This window comes from Eptesicus fuscus, chromosome 24, assembly GCF_027574615.1.
Source record: "Eptesicus fuscus isolate TK198812 chromosome 24, DD_ASM_mEF_20220401, whole genome shotgun sequence".
NCBI lineage: Eukaryota > Metazoa > Chordata > Mammalia > Chiroptera > Vespertilionidae > Eptesicus > Eptesicus fuscus.
Window position 1 is genome coordinate 15,623,316 of NC_072496.1, and position 20,154 is coordinate 15,643,469.

Consider the following 20,154-nt stretch of genomic DNA (forward strand, 5'->3'; position numbering starts at 1 on the left):
AATTGCGCGAGACCTGGGACCCCAGACCTCGCCGTGCCGGGGGACTCCCCCGAGTCCCGCATGCTGCGAGACCCAGAGTCAAGTCCCGCCATGCTGCGGGACCCAGAGTCAAGTCCCCGCCCACCCGCGCCTGCCTCGCCGCACATGCAGCCCCAGCCACCTGCATGCGCCTCGCTGCACACGCAGCCTCCTGGTGACCGGTCTTTGGTCGTTATGGCGTTAGGGCCACTGGGTTTTTATAATATGGACTAGTGGCCCGGTGCACAAAATTCATGCAAAAGGGGGGGTTCCCTCAGCCCAGCCTGCACCCTCTCCAATCAGGGACCCCTTGGGGGATGTCTGACTCCCTGTTGGATCAGGCCTAAACCGGCAGTAGGACATCCCTCTCGCAATCTGGGACCGCTGGCTCCTAACCACTTGCCTGCCTGCCTGCCTGATTGCCCCTAACTGCCTCTGCCTGCCGGCCTGATCTTGCCCCCAACTGCTCTCCTCTGCTGGCCTGATCTCACCCCCAACTGCCTCTGCCTGCCTGATCACACCTAACTGCCCTCCCTTGCTGGCCTGGTTGCCCCCAACTGCCTTCCCCTGCTGGCCTGATCTCGCTCCCAACTGCCTCTGCCTGCCAGCCTGGTTGCCCCCAACTGCCCTCCCCAGCTGGCTTGATCTCGCCCCCAACTACTCTACCCTGCTGGTCTGGTTGCCCCCAACTGCCCTCCCCTGCCGGCCTGATCTCGCCCCCATCTGCTCTCCCCTGCTGGCCTGATCTTGCCCCCAGCTGCCTCTGCCTGCCTGATCACACCTAACTGCCCTCCTCTGCCGCCTGGTTGCCCTAACTGCCTTCCCCTGCTGGCCTGATCTCGCCCCCAACTACCCTCCCCTGCCAGCCTGGTTGCCCCCAACTGCCCTCCCCTGCCGGCCTGATCTCGCCCCCAATGGCCCTCCCCTGCTGGCCTGATCTCGCCCCCAACTGCTCTCCCCTGCCGGCCTGATCGCCCCCAACTGTCCTTCCCTGCCGGCCTGATCTTGCCCCCAACTCACCTTTCCTGCCAGTCTGATACCCCCCAACTGCCTCTGCCTGCCTGATCACCCCTAACTGCCCTCTCCTGCCAGCCTGATCTTGCCCCCAACTGCCCTCCCCTGCCGGCCTGATCTCGCCCCAACTGCCCTCCCCTGCCAGCCTGGTTGCCCCCAACTGCCCACCCCTGCCAGCCTGATCTTGCCCCCAATGGCCCTCCCCTGCCAGACTGATCTCGCCCCCAACTGCCCTCCCCTGAGGCCTGATCTCGCCCCCAACTGCCCTCCTCTGCTGCCAATTTGGTTCTGATTGGTCGGTTTCTATGCCAGTCAGCATCAAAAGCTTTGCCTCCTAGGCAGCCATTGGCTCCTCACACTTCACTCAGATTTGGTTCTGATTGGTCGGTTTCTATGCCAGTCAGCATCTCTGGGCCTATCAATGGGGCCTGATCAGAAAGGTGGGGCTGATCAGCAGGCCTGGTGGAGGCCTGGAGAGAAATGGAGGTGCGGCTGCTGGCCAGGCCCAGAGAGAAAGAGAGAGGCAAGTGCTGATCAACAGTTGCCACAGAGGCTAGGGATCAGACCCTGCTTCTCTCTTCAGGCCTCTCTCCGGGCATGATTCACAGCCCCCTCAGCAGTCAGTGCTGGGTCACCGTGCCTGCAGCTGTAGCAGTCAGTGCTGGGTCGCCACGGCAACCCAGGACTGACTTCCGGTTGGTCAAGCCTCCGGTCATTGTGGATGTGATGGACCCAGGGTTTTTATATATTAGAATCTACACTAATAAAAGAGAAACATGCAAATTGACCATCACTTCACTACAACCACCAGCCAATCAGGAGCAAGTATGCAAATTAACCAAACAAAGATGGCAGCGGCCATGGAGCTAGAGTGAGCAGGAGGCTTGGGTTGCCCCGGGTGATGGAGGAAGCCAAGCTTCCCACCCGCCCTGGCTGGCCTTGGCCTCCGCTCAAGGCTACAAAGTTTCAATTATAGAAGATAGATAAATCCCAGATACCTGCTTCCAGCTGGCCCTGGCCTCTACTCAAGGAGGCGCTGAAAAAAGAAAAAAACAAGGGGCTGGGAGCTTTGGTCGCCAGGGGGTGTGGCCAGCCTGCAAACAGCCATCAGCCCCTCACCCAGGCTGTCCACACCCCCATGGCCCGATCCCTGTAAATGGGCAGTCGAACATCCCTCAAGGGGTCCCAGATTAGAGAGGGTGCAGGCTGGGTGAGGGACACCCCCCCCCCTCGTGCATGAATTTCGTGCACCAGGCCTCTAGTAGTAAATAATTATGTTGTAATCATTTCACAGAAATCATCATTGTAGTCAATTTAGTGTTTCAGAGTTAGAACTTCTAAAAAATTGAGTTATAATTTGTACTTTATTTTTTAATCCTTATCCGAGGATATGCTTAATATGCTTAATGATTTTTTAGAGAGAAAGGAGAAGGAGAGAAGGAGGGAGGGAAGGAGGGGGGAAAGGGAGGGAGAGGGAGAGAGGGAGGGAGGGGAGGAGAGAGAGAGAGAGAGAGAGAGAGAGAGAGAGAGAGAGAGAGAGAGAGAGAGAGAAATTGATGTGAGAGAAATGTCTATTGGCTGCCTTCTATACACCCCGACTGGGGATCGAACCTGAAACCTTTCCGTGTACAGGACGGCACTCCAACCAGCTGACCCCAACCGGCCAGGGCTGTGCTTATTTTGATGAAGTTGGATGTGCTGGGGAAGAACTGTGAAAAGGGAGGATAACTGTTAGCTTTCATTGCTGATTGGAAGAAGTGGCAAAGTTGTAGATAAAACAAGGGACAGTTGAAAATTAAATATTATTTTCTTGAATTGTAAAGCACTAATATATCCTGTGTCTGAGGCAAGATGGCATGGAAATTCTTCTCCCTGTCCTTTCCATTAAGTAGCTAAAGACTCTGCACATTAATTATAAAACAAACATGACAAGGCTCTGAAAGGCAGAGAGAAGAAGGTGGACCAACTAGGGACCTTGGGGTCCTGTGGAACAGCACTTACTCTGTGATGACAGGAGTGCATTGTGCCATCTCAGAGTACGTATATGCAATGTGAAATGAAAGTCAAAGGGAATGATGTTAATCAGATGTTGCCGTTGACTATCCTGGGGTACTCCAGTTTGTGTAGACTGAGGTTGAAGCGATTTAAAAATAATTTTTACACTAAAGGATTTTCATGTTGTGCTGACCCTAGAATTTATCCACTCCCTGGATTAAACTCCTCAGTAGTGAAGCCTCTTGGGTTTGGGGGACAGGTACGCATTAATCTCTAGTAGCTATTGCTAAATTGTCTTCTAAAAACATTGTATCATATCTTTGCACTCAGTATGAAAACGTGTTTGTTGTCTCCCTCATTTGCCAATTTTAGATGTTATCAAATGATTTCTTTTTAAAAAAAAATAAATTTTATTGATTTTTTTACAGAGGAAGGGAGAGGGATAGAGAGTTAGAAATATCAATCAGCTGCCTCCTGCACACCCCCTACTGGGGATGTGCTTGCAACCAAGGTACATGCCCTTGACCAGAATCGAACCTGGGACCCTTCAATCCGCAGGCCGACGCTCTATCCACTAAGCCAAACCAGATAGGGCGATTTCTTTTTCTTGAAAAAACATTTTTTTGACAAATAAGTTAAAAAGTGACATCTCATGTTTGGTTCAGCCATCAAATATATATTGGAGATTTAAAAGTAAATTGATGTCTTGGTGTAAAAGACCTGATATTGGATGCCTGGCTGGTGTGGCTCAGTGGATGAGCGCCGACCCAAGAACCAGGAGGTCACCAATTCGATTCATAGTCAGGGCACATGCCTGGGTTGCCAGCTCAATTCCCATTACCCATGGGGGGAGGGCGGGGGGGGAGGGGTTGCGTAGGAGGCAGCCAATCAGTGTTTCTCTCTCTTGATGTTTCTGTCTCTCTATATCTCTCCCTTCCTCACTCTCTAAAAAATCAATAAAAACATTAAGAAAGGACCTGATATTGGAATTCTTGCATTTTGCAATTTTTAATTCCACTTGTTTATCTATTTTTTAAAAATGAAAATTTTGACTTTTCTCCTCTCGAATATTGGAATAATTCAGTTATTATTTGAAAGAATTTCTCTGTGTTAATATTGTATAGGAGATACAAGTCTTTATTATTAATAAACGAGAAGCCAAAGTACATATAATCACGAGTGGATTTTCTTGTTTTAACAAATGATTTCTAAGTATTCAGGTAATTGGATGTACTGTATAGGAATGTAGAAGAATGTTGCTCTATGAATGTGTACCTATGGATCTAGGGAAGAGAATCGTGACAGTTTTGCAGAATTATTATTCTTTTTATCTTGTCCACATTAACTTCTGTTTTACTATAGGTATTCCAATTGCTCTTTCTCTTTAACCAATAGCCCATTAAGGATAAAATTTAAACAATATATAACTGAATATTAAAAATATAAAACTGCAAATCTGTCAAACCCATCACTGTCCCCAGCAGAATGTTTGGTTAAATAGAAACTGAGTGATAGGATCTGAAGAAGTCATGTGATCTCCAGTAACCCTTCCTACTGTTCATTGCATTCTTAGAGACTTAAATGTTCTGTTTTTTAAGGGGGATATATATTTTTTAATCCAGTTTTTTTTTTTTTTAAGGGCAATTGAAGTAGAGATTTTTATAGCCTTTAACCATGTTGAATCCTTGGGACAACTTTATGAACCTCATGGCATGCATCATGGTTTGGTTAATATTGACCAAGGACAGGGTTTCTCAACAAGGGCACTTGTGATAGTTGGTGCCAAATAATTCCAGGTGGGACTGTCCTGTGCATTGTAGGATGTGTGGCAGCATCCTGGCCCCTTCCCACTGGATGCCAGTAGCATTAACACCCTTCGCCCCAGTTGTGACAACTAAGGACAATGTGACATATTGAAGCAAAAAAGGAGACTGCATTTCACATCTAAACTCAGTGTCTGAGGCACTGATAGGAGTAGTTTCATCCTGAATGTTTATGGATAAAGTCAACTGATGTCTGGGATTTGCTTAAAAATTTGTACACATGGGCGTGCACATATGTGCATGGAAGGGAGTTGGTGAAACAAGATTGAGCAATAAAATATTTTTTGAAGTTTATTGATAGGTACATTGAGGGGAGGTGGCTATTGTATTGTTCTTGTATATGTTTAAAATTTTATATCGAAGTTTTATATTAAACTATATAAATAGTTTCTTTATAGTTTATATAATTTTTTTCATGAAACAGTTTAGAATAGATTAGAATCTACTGAAGTTTAATTTGTTTTATTGACAAAAAGTCTTTGGAGCTTTATTTTGTTTGGAGTCATCAACCAAATGTTTATTAGATTCTAGCTGGAATGTCTCCAGAATTCCAGATAGCAGTCATAATAAAATAAAGTCAGGAGAACGGTGTCTCCTAGCCCCTGGCAGCCTTTACCATCTCTAAAATGTTAGCAGCAAACCACAGTTTCACGACAGTTAAATTCTGAAACAGAACATAGTGGTGAGCATGTCAAGTGATTCCATTTTCTCCCTAAAATGAACCAAAGCATAATGTAGATTTTAATAATCCAATTAAAGGGTAAAACTGCCCGTGTATTGGGTAACCTTTAAATAGAGGCCTGGTGCATGAAATTTGTGCACGGGTAGGGTCCCTAGGCCTGGTTGGCGATCAGGGCCGATCAGGGCCTCCCTTCCAGCTGCCGGTCGGGGCCTCCCTCCCCAGCTGCCGGCCGCTGGCCTGGGCCTTCCTTCATCCCACACCTTTCCCTGGTGGTCAGCCTACATCATAGCGAGCAATTGAACTCCTGGTCAAACTCCCGAGGGGACACTGCTTATTAGGCTTTTATATATATAGATTGCTTTAATATTTTCTCTGGTGATACTAATTAATACATGCCTTTGGAAATTCTACTTGATCAAATAAAATTTATGTAAATACATATTAAAAATCAGGGTACCTAATTAGGGTAAAGTAGGTAATGTTAATTGTTTTGTATGTCATTGCTGTTGAATTTACCTTGTGCTAAATAAATTCTGAAGCACCTATATGTGGAGTACTATATGGTGATTTTTCAATGTGTATGGAATATGGTACAACCATTAAGAAATATTAGGTCTCTAATGGAAAGGTATTTAGATATTGTTACTTAACAAAACAGCTTACAGAGTACTGTGATCTCATTTGTAAAGAAAAGGTAGGGGATATGGGATCCACATGAATTGGGTATGGTATGTGTGTAAGCTTATGTATGCACAGAAAGTTTCTGAGAAGATATTCAACAGAATTTGTATGGTAACCGCCGGACAAAGTGGATAATGAAAGTAAGGGGGCTTGACTCATGGAGACTTTACCTTTATAATATGGAGATATTCTCAGAAAAAATAAAAACTTGTGCAAGTCAATAAGCAAAAGACAGTTCATTAGAGAAAATGGGCAAAGGGAGTGAACAGTTCAGAGAAAGCTCAGGTGTTCAGTAAGCATATGTAAAGTTATTTATTAGTACTTATAAGTAGGAATAAATTAATTAAAAGAACAATGAGATATTTCACACCTATCATATTGACATATACTTAAAAGTCTAATAATGCCAAGTACAGTTGGGGATGTGGGGAAAAGGGTAGATTTCATATAGTGGGGTGAGGGTAGTAATTGGTACACCACTTAGAAAAGAAAATTGGTTTTATGTGGTTGCAGTTGAAAATGCTTCTATCTAGCATTTCCATTTTAAAATGTATAACCGAGATAAACTTGTACATGTGTACAAATATATTCATTGCAACATTGTAATGATATAAAATAAGAAATAACCTATGTTTTTATGATGAGGAGGATTGCATAAATTTTGGAGTATTCAAACAGGAATATCATAGCAATTAAAAGGAAAATAAGTCATGATTGAGTAAAAAGTGATCAAGTTGCAAAAGAATAGATAAAAATTATATCATTCATGGAAATTTTCAAAGTACAAAAGACTTCTATTATTTTTAGTCACAGACATGTGGTCAAAGCATATGATGGGAATGCTACTAGTATATGCTAACTTCAGATTATTTATTATGTCAGGGGAGGAAAGGGGGAGAATCCGATAGTAGTAGAAAGGCTACAACTTGTATCTTATTTCCTTAAAAATGAAAAGATCAGAAGTAAATGTGGCAAAATGTTTTGTATATTATCTAGATGGTAGGTTGGACCATGAGTGTTAAATGATTCCGTGTGCTTCCTGATTCTTTGAACTCTTAACGGTATTTGACGTGTACTCCTCCAGGTGCCTAATGTCTGGTTGACTTGTTGAGAGTCATATAATACTGGATGTACTGTTTTTCCAGAATAGCAAGTATAATAAATACATTGAGCGAATGTTTGCATAGTCTATTTCCTAGTTTTACATAACGTGTCCTCTATCTAAAATACATTTTCTCCTTTTCAGACGGCATGTTTTCGTGAAGAAAGGGACGTGTTAGTGAATGGAGACAATAAATGGATTACAACTTTGCATTATGCTTTCCAGGATGACAACAACCTAGTAAGAATCATTTTTCCAGTTTTATTGGGACGTAATTGACATATATCACCGACTCAGTTTACGGCCTACCGCGTGATGGTTTGACTTACATATATTGTGAACTGATTACCACAGTAGGTTCAGCTAGTGCCTGTCTTCTCATGTAGATACAATAAAAAGAAAAGAAAAAGGGGGAAAATTCTCCTGTGTTGACAGTTCTTAGGACTTCCTCTCCTAACAACTTTCTTATGTATCATAGAGCAGTGTTAGCATTATATCCTAGGACTTATTTATCTTATAACTGAAGTCTGTACCTTCCTGCAGTCCCCTCTCCCCGGCTTCCCACCTCTGGTAGCCATGAGTCTGATTTCTGTTTCTGTGAGGTTGGTGTCTGAAAGGACGAGGGTTTGAAAGATGAGAGGAAGGCTAGTGTGATTAGAGGACAGCAACGAAGGGAGAAAGATATGAAATGAGGCTTCCAGAGTGTGGATCATGCTGAGGAATTCAGATTTTATTCTAATTGCAAATTGGGTTTTAAGGGGAGTGTGATACAGTTTTATATTTTACATAGACCATCCTGGCAGCGGTGTGGGGGATGGATTTTCAGGAGCAAAACTAGAGAAAGAGCTCTGGCCAGGTGGCTCCGTTGGTTGGGCATCATCACCTACACCAAAAGGTTGTGGGTTCAGTTCCGGTCAGGGCACATACTCGGGTTGCGGATTCCATCCCCAGCCTGGCTGTGCACAGGAGACACCTTTCGATGTTTTTCTCTCTCATCGATGTGTTGGAGTGGAAGTCAGTGGAGGAGAGGAGTCAGAATGACTCCCAGTTTGCCAGGTCTGATTTGTGGGATTCAGTGGTTGGTACTTGATGAATTGAGTTGGAGAAACAGGGGGACGAGGACGTGTTAGCTTTGAATTGTCATGTGATTCATTTAATGAGTCTGGCGCTTCTGAGGGCGAATAGCACTATACATCTGGGAGTTCTTATAAATAAGATTTTGGCAAACTATGGCCTGCAGCTCAAATCTGGCCCACCACCCATTTTTGTATAGCCTGCAAACTAAGAATTGTTTTTATATTTTTAAATAGTTGAAAAAAATCAAAAGAGGAGTATTTTGTGACTTGTGAATATTATATAAAATTTGAATTTCAGTGGCCATGAAGTTTTATTGGAAAACAGCCATGCTGTTGGTTTATGTATTGTCTACGGCTGCTTTTGCACTACAGTGGCCGAGTTGACTAGTGCGACAGAGACTGACGCTGTGACAGGGAAACATACTGTGTGTGTTACTGCCATTGCTTTGCACTGCTGCTCAGCAGATTACAAATTGCAGTGACAGTTATAACTTGATAGCTTTGGAAGTGCTATGTATATTGCTGTATTGTGTCATTGTTTTTGTTAATAGTGCATATGGATTATGGCAAATTAAGGAGAAGAAAATGATAGACCTCAAATATCATTCGTTTAAACCACAGTAGAGTGTGGATTATTTTGTTAACAAGTCATATGACAGCATGTTGTTTATTATGCAACTACACTACAACTATACTAATAGAAGCAAATAAAAATGTTTACACACTGAGCACTCATTCCAACACTCCTAACACAGGAGAACTGCAGTCAGTAAAGTTGGAAAATTTAAAACAGAATATCTTATCGTAGCAGAATTACTTTACACAAATAAAAAATGAAATGAGGCTGCAACTGTAGGAAGTTCCTTGAGTGGCTCATTTGTTAGCCAAGCAGGAAGGCCACCCACCAATGCTGAGATAATTAAATCATGTCTGACTGCAGCAGCCAAAGAAATGTGTCCACAGAAAATTAACTTGTCTAAGACTCTTCGCCTTTTGGTGAGAACAGTTGCTCAAGAATTGAGGAAATTGGGAGCAACATCAATGGTTGATTGTAAAACCAGGGAAAGGATTTTGAGTGGTTTTCTTTGGTTTTGAGTTGAAAGATGTTACTGATTCTGCTCAGTTCTTGTTATTTGAAGAGTCAATGCTGAGTTTGAAGTAACTGAGAAATTAGCCTGTATGAGTAGTTTGTGTGGTACAATTATAGTCAATAGCATTTTCAAAGATGTTCAGAAAACACTCATCTGGCACAAACTGAATTGGAATCTGCTAAGATGTGTTACAATGGAGAGTGATGACATGTGTGTGAAGCAGAAAGAGGCTTAGTTGGACATATACACAAATCGTTAAATATTAGGTGCTGTAAGCACCTAATGTTGTCTTATTAATCAGCAGGTGGTTTGCAGCAAATATTTTAACCTGTCATGTGTTATTGAACCAGTAGTATCAACGTTGAACTTCATTAAGTCTCGTGGACACAAGTGTTATCATTTTCATGAATTTTTGTCAGAAATCAAAGCTGAATATCCTGACCTGCTATACCATACAGCTGTTCAGTGGTTTTGTAGTGGTAACATATTATTGCAATATTTTGAACAAAGGACCAAGGTTGAAATATTTTTGAACCAAAAAACCCATCCTCAACCATTATTGTGAAATACCAAATCGCTTTGGAAAAGAGCTTGTTCTGTAGACTTCATATGTTTTTAAAATATATTTAACCTAAATTACAAGGCAAAGCAGCACTTACATGGAAAACTTATACTATGGTGAATTCATTTTGACAGCCAATCTTGCTTGACTCAAACACAATGTCAAGTTGCTGTATTGACTTCCCATGTGTCAAAAGTAGAAAGAAGTGAGATCTTCATTCCCACACAGATAAAAAGACGTGAGATCTTCATTTCTCCACAGGTTTGCAGCAGATAGATCTTTTGAACTCAAACTATAGTTCTAGCATTGATTTTGGGGACTTGGTGCAAACGAAAAGGAAATGTTAATAGTTAAAAACCCACTTAACGGCAATTGAGAACTTATACCTAACCTTCAGTTAGATTAATTTGCAATGTATTGACATGCTTAGATTCCGAATCTCTGTGGGTTCAATTAATTTGCTAGAGCAGCTCACAGAACTCAGGTGAAAGAGATGCTTAGGGCCAGGGATGAGGAGAGGGACACAGAGCTTCCATGCCCTCTCTGAGCGCACACTGCTCTCAGCACCTCCACTTGTTGGCCACCCTTGAAGGGCTCCAAACCCCATCCTTTTGGATTTTTATGAAGGCTGCCTTACACAGGCATGTTTGTTTAAATCATGGATCAGTCATGATTGATTCAACCTCTACTCCAGCCCATTTCTTGGGGTCTAGGGGTGGGCGGGACTGGAAGTTCCAACTCTCTCATCTTAGTTGGTTTCCCTGGCGTCCAGCTCCCATCCATCTTAGGTTACCTAGGAGCTTTCTACAAGTTGCCTCATTAACATCAACTCTGATATAGTTGAAAGGGGCTTGTTATCAATAACTAGAGGCTGGTGCACAGATTCATGCACCAGTGGGGTCCCTTGGCCTGGCCTGTGCCCTCTCATAATCTGGGACCCCTTGGGGGATGTCTGACTGCCAGTTTCAGCCTGATCGCTGCAGGCCAGGCTGAGTGACCCAACTGGTGCATGAATCCGTGCACCGGGCCTCTAGTATGCATATAAGATCTTTGGTTAATCTCTTCCTGCCCCCCCTCCCTCTGAGATTCATTAGTCTGTTCCATGTTTCCATGCCTGTGCATTGAGCGTCTGCCCCCTGGTGGTCAGTGCACATCATAGCTATCCATCAAATGGTCACTTAGGCTTTTTTTTTTTTTTTAATATATTTTTTACAGAGAGGGAGAGAGGGATAGAGAGTTAGAAACATCAATCAGCTGCCTCTTGCACACCCACTACTGGGGATGTGCCCGCAACCAAGGTACATGCCCTTGACCGGAATCGAACCTGGGACCTTTCAGTCTGCAGGCCGACGCTCTATCCACTGAGCCAAACCGGTTTCAGCTCACTTAGGCTTTTATATATATAGATAAAAGACATCTTTGTCTTATCACTTAAGAAATTCTAAGAGTTTTCAGGATCTCTGTGCTCTGTGCCTATAATATATCTATCTTATTATAAATCTCAGTATCAGACACAAACTCATAAAAGTCCATATCTAAAATTAGTTGGCTTCTGTTTATTATATGTACCCTAGAAAGGTCCATTCTGATATTTGTGCACGATGAGAAATGAGAAGAGAAACATAGGTATCGTGAGAATTACTGTATTCTTTATTGGTTTTCAAATGCTTATCCAGCTGCTCATTATAATGAAGTTGTTACTGCTCCAAGATGAAATAAGGAAAAGGTAGTGATGATGAAGATGAATTTATTCAACATAAAGAACTGTAATATATTCTGAGTTTTTGAAATCCACTTTGGAGAATTAAAATGTTCATTCTTTAATGAAATGTTGGTAAAACTATGGTGTATTGTCATAGGTCATGATGTTGTTACTTTGCAAAATACAACAATAAAACAACAGTAATCCTATGTTATTCCCTGCCCCAGTTTTTAAAAATGTATTTTACTGCTTTATGACATTTACAAGTTTTGTAATGACTCCTGATGATAATCTTATGTAGCTTTTTGTTAGTTGACAACAAAAGTCTTTTATTTAGTGCTGTTTGACCTTGGGTTACATTAAATATACGTTTTCACACTTTTAAAAATGTATTGAGTACATTTTATTGTTTCTTTCCAAGTATCTAGTTATGGATTATTATGTTGGTGGGGATTTGCTTACTCTGCTCAGCAAATTTGAAGATAGATTGCCTGAAGACATGGCTCGATTTTACTTGGCTGAGATGGTGATAGCAATTGACTCAGTTCATCAGCTGCATTATGTACACAGGTGAGTAAGATGTTCTTTCATTGCCTCGTGATGTCTGGAGGCAGACGTCTATTTATACCAGGTTTATTGAGGACTAAGATACGTTTCTCATCAGTCAAAGTTTTTATTCTGCGATGGTTTTAATTGTTTTGCCTCTCCAAGGCACATCACATCCCTGAATATGGTACACAGTAATGAAATGAGCTAAGGTGAACAATTTGTATAAGATCACTGGTAATTTATGCTTTGTTTATATATGCTAATATAGGATAATATTCCTTACCACCTTATTTATTTTTATATTTGCCTTATTTTCTCCATTAGATTTTAAGTTCTGAAGTTATAGACTAGTATTTTCTTGTTGTGCTCAGTGGATGTATTTTATTATTTCTCTCTGGCGGTTTTCTTTACTAGACCTGGAGCGTTATGGTTGTTGCAAGGTTTCCTTACTGGGTGTGGATTTATAGGTTGCTGCAGTGTAGTACTCTCATCATCCTATATAATAAAGATGTAATATGCAAATGGTTGTTGCGCTGTGAAGCGTAACGACTGACCGAGTAATGACTGACCGCGTAACGACCAGATCACGGATCAGCAGGAGGGTGGGGCAGTGAGCTACAAGCGGGTGGTGGAGAGCTACAGGAGGGGGCAGGGCAGCAAGCTATGTGGAGGCGGGGCGAAGGGTGGGGGGAGCTACAGGAGGGCAGGGCAGCGGGCGGAGAGCTACTGGAGGCGGGCAGCGAGCTACTGGCGTATGGATTCGTGTATAGGGCTACTAGTCAAATCATATTTTAGGAACAGTTGTTGTTATCTGGTATTTAGGCTAAATTATACTTAAATTTCAAAATTGGTTGCATCAGTTACTGTTGAATAGTGTCCATTGGCTTTTATTTCCTCATAGTCAAGTTCTTTACTTAGTCATTTCTTTCCTTCTCACCTCATTCCATAATGGATTTAGATAACTTAAAGTAAGAATGTGTACGATAAAGTGGAGGACTAAAATATGTGGAGTACTAAAGTGTTGTGAGATTGAAATTATATTTAAAAGTAGAGAATCTAAAATAGGATAAAATAACTAACGAACAGACATTGCCAAGTTAGGTTTTCATATTTTTCATGCATACTTTTACTTCTTTTCTGGCGTAGTTAATTCACGTGGAAATGTCCAGATTTCAGATTAGACTAAGACCGTAGGGCGCAGGCACACCAGCTTTTTGTCGAACAGAATCTCTCTCTGAAGGCAAATTAAGCTGGTTTCATGGGACTTCCTGGTGTGTGTGTGCTTTCCTGTGTTTGTTTTAAAGTTAAGTACTGACTTGAACAAATTCTTAGGGTGGAATGTGTTTTTTGAAGTAATCTCTCCTTACCCTAGTTCAAAAATAAAACAAACACAAAACTAAAAACAGTTCACTTATTCATGGATTTCTTCGTAACTCCCATTTTCCCCCAGTGGAATTTGTTCCATATTCAAGGTTTGTGATTGCAGTTTTTATTAACTCATCTACTTAATGTTAACATTTTATATATTATGTTTAACTCTAGGGTAAATTGTACTGATACATTATAGGAAATGGATCCAACCTATTTTAATAGAATTTGTTGGGGAAATTCACGGAATTCAGTTCTGAAGAGTTTTTCATCCCTTATCCCCTAAGAATTTTATGAAGGATAGGTATGCGCTGGGCCTCCACCAGGGCTTTGGGCTGATTCCATCTCTTTCAGTTTGGATTTGTGGCGTGATTTGGCAGTTATCCTCTTAGTATATGTAAAATCATTGCACTTTTACAGTGAGATAGAAATACTTTGTGGCATGAAGCTAATATAAAACTGCCCTCAGTCTCTCCCAGGCTGGAGTCCCATTTCAAAATTGTAATTTTTCATACTGCTAGTGGAGGAGGTAATTTTATTATATTCTGAAGTTACTAAAGAATAGAGAACATTATAGTTAAAATTTGTTAGCTATAGGTGAACTCAGGCTTTGCACCATATTGAAATTATGTTCCATAGAGACAGTCACTGATTACAGTGCAGTTGATATTTCAGTGACTGAGGATTTGGGGCCAACTTCAGAAATAGCGGGAACAATTCCAAAAGACCACCCTTACATCTGACACCAATTGCAGATTTGGGTGGTTCCCAAACCACCTCAGTTTCGATAACTTGCAGGGTCTCACAGCACTCACTGAAGCTGTTCTTAGAGCGAGTCTGTGGGTGGAAAGGCTGCAGCTGGACCCAGGCAGGAGGAGCAGCACACAGGGCAGAGCCCAGGAGAAGCACCAAACGCACGGGAGAAGCACCGGGCGCATCATGTGCGACGGGGCGTGGAGTGCTGCCAACAGGAAGCACACTGAGCTTTTGTTTTCCCGAGTCCTGGGGAGTCTCAGCATACTGCCTGCATGACTGACCATAGTCTCTAGCCCTTCCCCGAGGTGGGGATGGTACCTTTAGTTTCAGAAGTAAAACAGATACTACATGTCCCATGTTAATTACATCTCTCATAAATCACATTGTTAGGCTGCGTGGTGGCCAAGTCCCCAGCAAAACAAAGATACTTCTGTCTGGCATGCTATTCCAGGAGCCTCGGGAACACCTCCCGTTGTCGGAGGGCAAAGGCCAGACCGCTCTTTGGGTGAGATCAGTTTTTCTATATACAGGACACCCATTGGCCTCCTCTGAGGGCTTTCTGTTGTTGTTGTTCATCCTCACCCGAGGATGTTTTTCCATTGATTTTTAGGGAGAGTGGAAGAGAGAGGGAAAGACAGAGAAACATCGATGTGAGAGAAAAACATCGATTGGTTGCCTCCTGAATGCCCTGAGAGGGCTCGGGCCGGGGAGGAGCCTGCCACCAAGGTACATGCCCTTGACGAGAATTGAACCTGGGACCCTTCGGTCCGCAAGCTGACGCTCTATCCACTGATCAAACCGGCTAGGGCTAGTGAGGGCTTTCTTACAAAAAAATCATATTTGTCTGGCTAATCTACATTTGGTATAGCATTTATATGATGGACATAACAACAGTATCAGTGTGAATATGCCTGTCACGTGGAGGAGGCAGCTTAAACTGTTTGTTTCCAAGAATTGTGTTAACTTTGGAATATGAAATTGGATTTACCAAAGAAAAGTCAGGTGAATAAGTATACATTTTTGAAACACGTTGATTTCAGTGAAGACAGGAGTGCCTAGATAAAATAACAGCTCACAAATATATTTTAAAGTAATTTCAGAAGACTCCAGTTTTGTTATATCCACATTTTCTATTCCAGGCATAATATTTATGATAATCACGCTCTGGTCCTGACAGTCTGATGAAGTATTAAAGTAAGAACGACCCACAGAATATTGTCCTTTCAACATGGTCATTGTTTTGGAATGCTTTTTTATCCTTAATGCTATAGGAAAAAATGTATCAGTATAAATATTTGACTGAGAGTTTTAAAATAATACTGTTCCTTTTGAGCCAAATGTAATTTGCTTTTGATTTGGGACAAGGAAAATTACTGATTTTAGAAACTTCAGTGAATGATAATTGGTATGATTGGTATGATTCATATTTAGGTTCGGAAGAAACTTGAGTAATGTTTTTACATTGATAATGTAGAGATTTTATCTCTTCTAAACATTTCTCTTTCACTGTTTTCATTGATTTTCAAGATTAGAATTAATGTTTCGCCTGAATTTCCCTTCTCCTTTTTTTTTTTTTTTTTTGTTAACCCTCGCCTGAGGATATTTTTCCATTGATTTTTAGAGAGAGGGGAAGGGAGGCGGTGGGGGGGGGGGGGGAGAGAGAGAGAAACATTGAAGTGAGAGAGACACATCAATTGGTTGCCTCCCACACGCACCCTGGGGATTGATCCTGCAACGGAGGTAAATGCCCTTCACCAGAAGCGAACCAGAGACCCTTCCGTCTATAGGCCAACGCTCTGTCCACAGCCAGACAGGCCAGGGCTTTTCCACCCCTTTTATTGACGATACTTGGTATCTGGTTGGCTGGCTGCCACCTTACTTGCAAGCTGTCACAGACGTGAGTGGTTCTGAATCCAGATGTGAGTTTTGCTGGCCTGTTGTTCTGTTTATCCGTGGCTGTATAATGTGTTTTCTAGAAGCAGGCAGAGATAGGGTGTTAATGCAAGATGCATTAACACCTGTGGAAGGGTGTTGGCAGAAGCAGGATTCGAAAGAGGGACAAGCCAGCCCTGACTGGTTTGGCTCAGTGGATAGAATGCCGGCCTGCGGACTGAAGGGTCCCAGGTTCAATTCCTGGTCAAGGGCATGTACCTTGGTTGCGGGCGCATCCCCAGTAGCGGGTGTGCAGGAGGCAGCTGATCAATGTTTCTCACTCATCGATGTTTCTCTCTCATCGATGTTTCTAACTCTCTACCTCTCTCCCTTCCTCTCTGTAAAAAAAATCAATAAAATATATTTAAAAAATATATTTTAAAAAAAGAAAAAGAAAGAGGGACAAGCCAGATTGCACTTCAGGCCAAACCTCAGCCAGCCCCACTAGGCATTCTGGAGAGTTTGTGGCCCATCAGAGTGGTGCTCATTTAGCCAAATGGCCGCGTCTTATATTTCTGTATCAGTCACACAGTGGCAGTGGCAGTGGCTGTGGCTGTCTGAGAAGACAGGCCTCCTGGTGGAGAGGCTCTCTGGGAGCTGTCTGCCGACATTGAGGACCAAGCCCTCAATCGAAGGAGAAGCAGCACATCTGTGTCCACTGTAGACCCTGAAATGTGGTGACTAACAGAAGACAACAGTCACTCTTTGCTCACGAGTCTGCAGTTTGGACAGGACTAGGCAGGGACTGCTCTCTGCTCTTTAGCCTGAATTGTAGTGACTCACCTGAGATCGGAAGATCAGCTCTCAGGATGGCTCACTCACATAGGTGTGTGGCTCATCAGCTCGGCTTCAGCCAGGGAGCTAGGCCTGGGGCCTTTGTTCTTTTCACATGGGCCTGGCCAGGGCTGCTTGACTGTTTTTTGGTTTTGGTTTTGGTTAATTGTCATCCAAGGATATTTTTTCCATTGATTTTTCAGAGAGAGTGGAAGTGAGGGAGAGAGAGGGGGAGAGAGAGAAACATTGATGTGAGAGAGACACATCGATTGGTTGCCTCCTGCAGGCACCCTGACTAGGGCTGAGGATCGATCCTGCAATCCAGGAACCTGCAATCCAATTCCTTGACCAGGAATCGAACCCGAGAATCTTGGGCGGGGAGAAGGGTGGGTACTCTAACCACTGAGCACACCAGCCAGGACTGCTTGTGTTTCTTAACAAAATACTGACTCAGTTCTAAGAGCAAGTGTGTGGTCAATATGTAAGTGTGACCATCTTTCTACCTAGTTTATATTTGGGATCTCTTTCCATCCTGTACGCCAGTGAGCACATTCTTATGAAATAATGAGCATTCTTTACTCAGTAGCTGCATCCACATCTGCCTGGCATTTGGAGGGGTTTGAATCTGCGGTCTGTTTCACTTGCCCACGCTTCAGAAGCCTGGAGTGCAAAGAGAACCAGAGCTATCGCCGCATAGGTTGGGCCCAGGTCAAGCTGTACCTTGTGTCCTTTCTCCCAGGCGCTCTTCTTGTGGCCACTATGAAATTAGATTTAGATGGAAATAATAATCTGGAAGGAAAAGGAAGCCACAAAAGGTCAAGCTGCAGTATGGTTGGAAAAGAAGGAAGGGATGTGTTTTCTTTGTTTGAGGTGATCAAGTACATGGACTTAACATACATTTTAGGCCTTCCTCGTGCCCAGTAATTTAGGTATTTAGCATCAGCTAGATGGAAAATCACATTTCCTCCTCCCGTGAGTACTCTTAAGTTATACCTCATATCGGCATTAGACTTTGTTCCAAAATAAAAATAGAACATAAATATTTTCAGACCCAACAGATGGCTAGAGGGCTAACGCACATCCTCCTGAGCCTTACTGATCAGAAGAGCAGGAGGGCGTTCCTCCCTGTTGGCCATTTTAGGGACAGAGGGACTTCTTGTTCAGCCATGGAGTAGACTGAGTGAGCTGTGAGTGCGTCAGAAGGCAAGATAATACGGATATGAAAGGTATAATTTTATTTCCTGTAGGACAGAGACCAATTAGGGTTTTCATTATAAAATTATTGTGTTCATCTATGATCTTGATATCCATTAATTAACTGTCTTGACTGAAAAATACTGCTGACTGCAGATGATCATAGTGGCTTAGTCAGAATGTTTTCATATTCTTGGATTAAGTGACTCAGACGTTATATACATGTATTTTTGATTTTTAATTAACTGTAATCAAACAATACTGCATGTAATTAAAATAAAACTCAGCTAGTGTAGAAAAGATTATATTGAAAAATAGTCCCCCTCCATACCTCTTATGTTTGCTTTCCAGTGGCAAGAACATTGAAATGCTTTAAACTGTTTTCTCCTGTTATTTAACCTCATATCTCTAATATCCTGATATCTAAAGCTGATATCTCTCGGTATAAATTTTAGACATATAATATTTGCATTTTAGAATTGATTATATTTTTTATTAGGAAGAGTTGCTGAATTTAGTAAATACTTTTTTCAGTGAAATAGGAACTGATGGATGTTTCCTTAACACGCTGTATGTGTATGTCACCCCTTACAAGTCAAGCATCATGCTTAATAGGTAACATCACTAAAGTCAGGACACAGCAAAGAGGTCTGTTGTTACCAATAATGTTTTACATTGTACCGGAGAGACTAGCTAAACAATTGGGCAAAAGAAAACATTAGGCATGTAAAAATAGTAAAATTATTACATTTATAGATGACATACATGGAAAATCAAATAGAATTAACCTAAATACTACAAATGGTGAAGTTCAAAAAGGATATCAATAGCTTTTGTAGTCTAAATTCATGGAGTAAATATTTACTGCACACGACAGTGGGTCAGGCTCTTTTCCAGGTGCTGAGGATCTAGTGGTGAACAAAACTGGCAAAAATTTCTGTTTTTGTGAAGTAATTTCTAATCTAGCAACAATAATTACAAAAAGATATAGAAGAAAAGATTCCATAATATCTTAAAAATATAGATTACTTAGGGATATATTTATTAAGAAATATATAACTATATAGTGAGGAAGACTGTTCCCATCAGATATTAAAATTTATCTTTAGCCGAAACCGGTTTGGCTCAGTGGATAGAGCGTCGACCTGCAGACTGAAGGGTCCCGGGTTCGATTCCGGTCAAGGGCATGTACCTTGGTTGCAGGCACATCCCCAGTAGGGGGTGTGCAGGAGGCAGCTGATCGATGTTTCTAACTCTCTATCCTTCTCCCTTCCTCTCTGTAAAAAATCAATAAAATATTTTTTAAAAAATTTATCTTTAATAATTAAAAATATATTTCTACTGTGTGAAAAGATAGACTAATGGAACAGAATTGGAAGTCTTATAATAGACCCAATTACTTACATTCATTAACATGTGATTAAGGTCACGTCTCAAATCAGAGGTTAAATAAATGATGTGTGGGAAAAATAAAATTAGATCATATTTTTCATGATATACCAGGAAGATTTCCAAATGGATTTAACATTAAAATGTAAAAAAGTTAAAAGTGTTCCCATAGAATGAAACATGGGAAAATTCCTTTGCAATTTCAGTGAGGATAAAGTATTTCTAATTGAGTCAAAATCCACAAAAGCATAAAAGAAAATATTGATGAATTTAGTACATGGACAAAAGAGTGCATGGGAGGAGAAGTCTGTAAACAAACTCAAAAAACAAATGTTCACTGGGGAAAAAGATTTGTAACTTATATACTGGGCAAAGAGTAGTCTTCCTAACATAGAAAGTACTAGAGGCCCGGTGCACAACATTTGTGCATTGGGCGGGGGATCCCC

At 41.9% G+C, this 20,154-nt stretch overlaps 1 protein-coding gene across 4 annotated transcripts in view; it reads left to right on the forward strand.

Annotated features, from left to right (window-relative positions):
* CDC42BPA (CDC42 binding protein kinase alpha) overlaps window positions 1-20,154 on the forward strand; it is a 198,286-nt gene that overhangs the window by 60,086 nt on the left and 118,046 nt on the right. For all 4 annotated transcript variants that reach the window (XM_054713143.1, XM_028134646.2, XM_008157993.3 and 1 more), the window contains exons 4-5: window positions 7,460-7,555; window positions 12,168-12,316. In XM_054713143.1, the coding sequence (XP_054569118.1) occupies window positions 7,460-7,555; window positions 12,168-12,316 (245 nt within the window). The remainder of the gene's footprint in view (window positions 1-7,459; window positions 7,556-12,167; window positions 12,317-20,154) is intronic.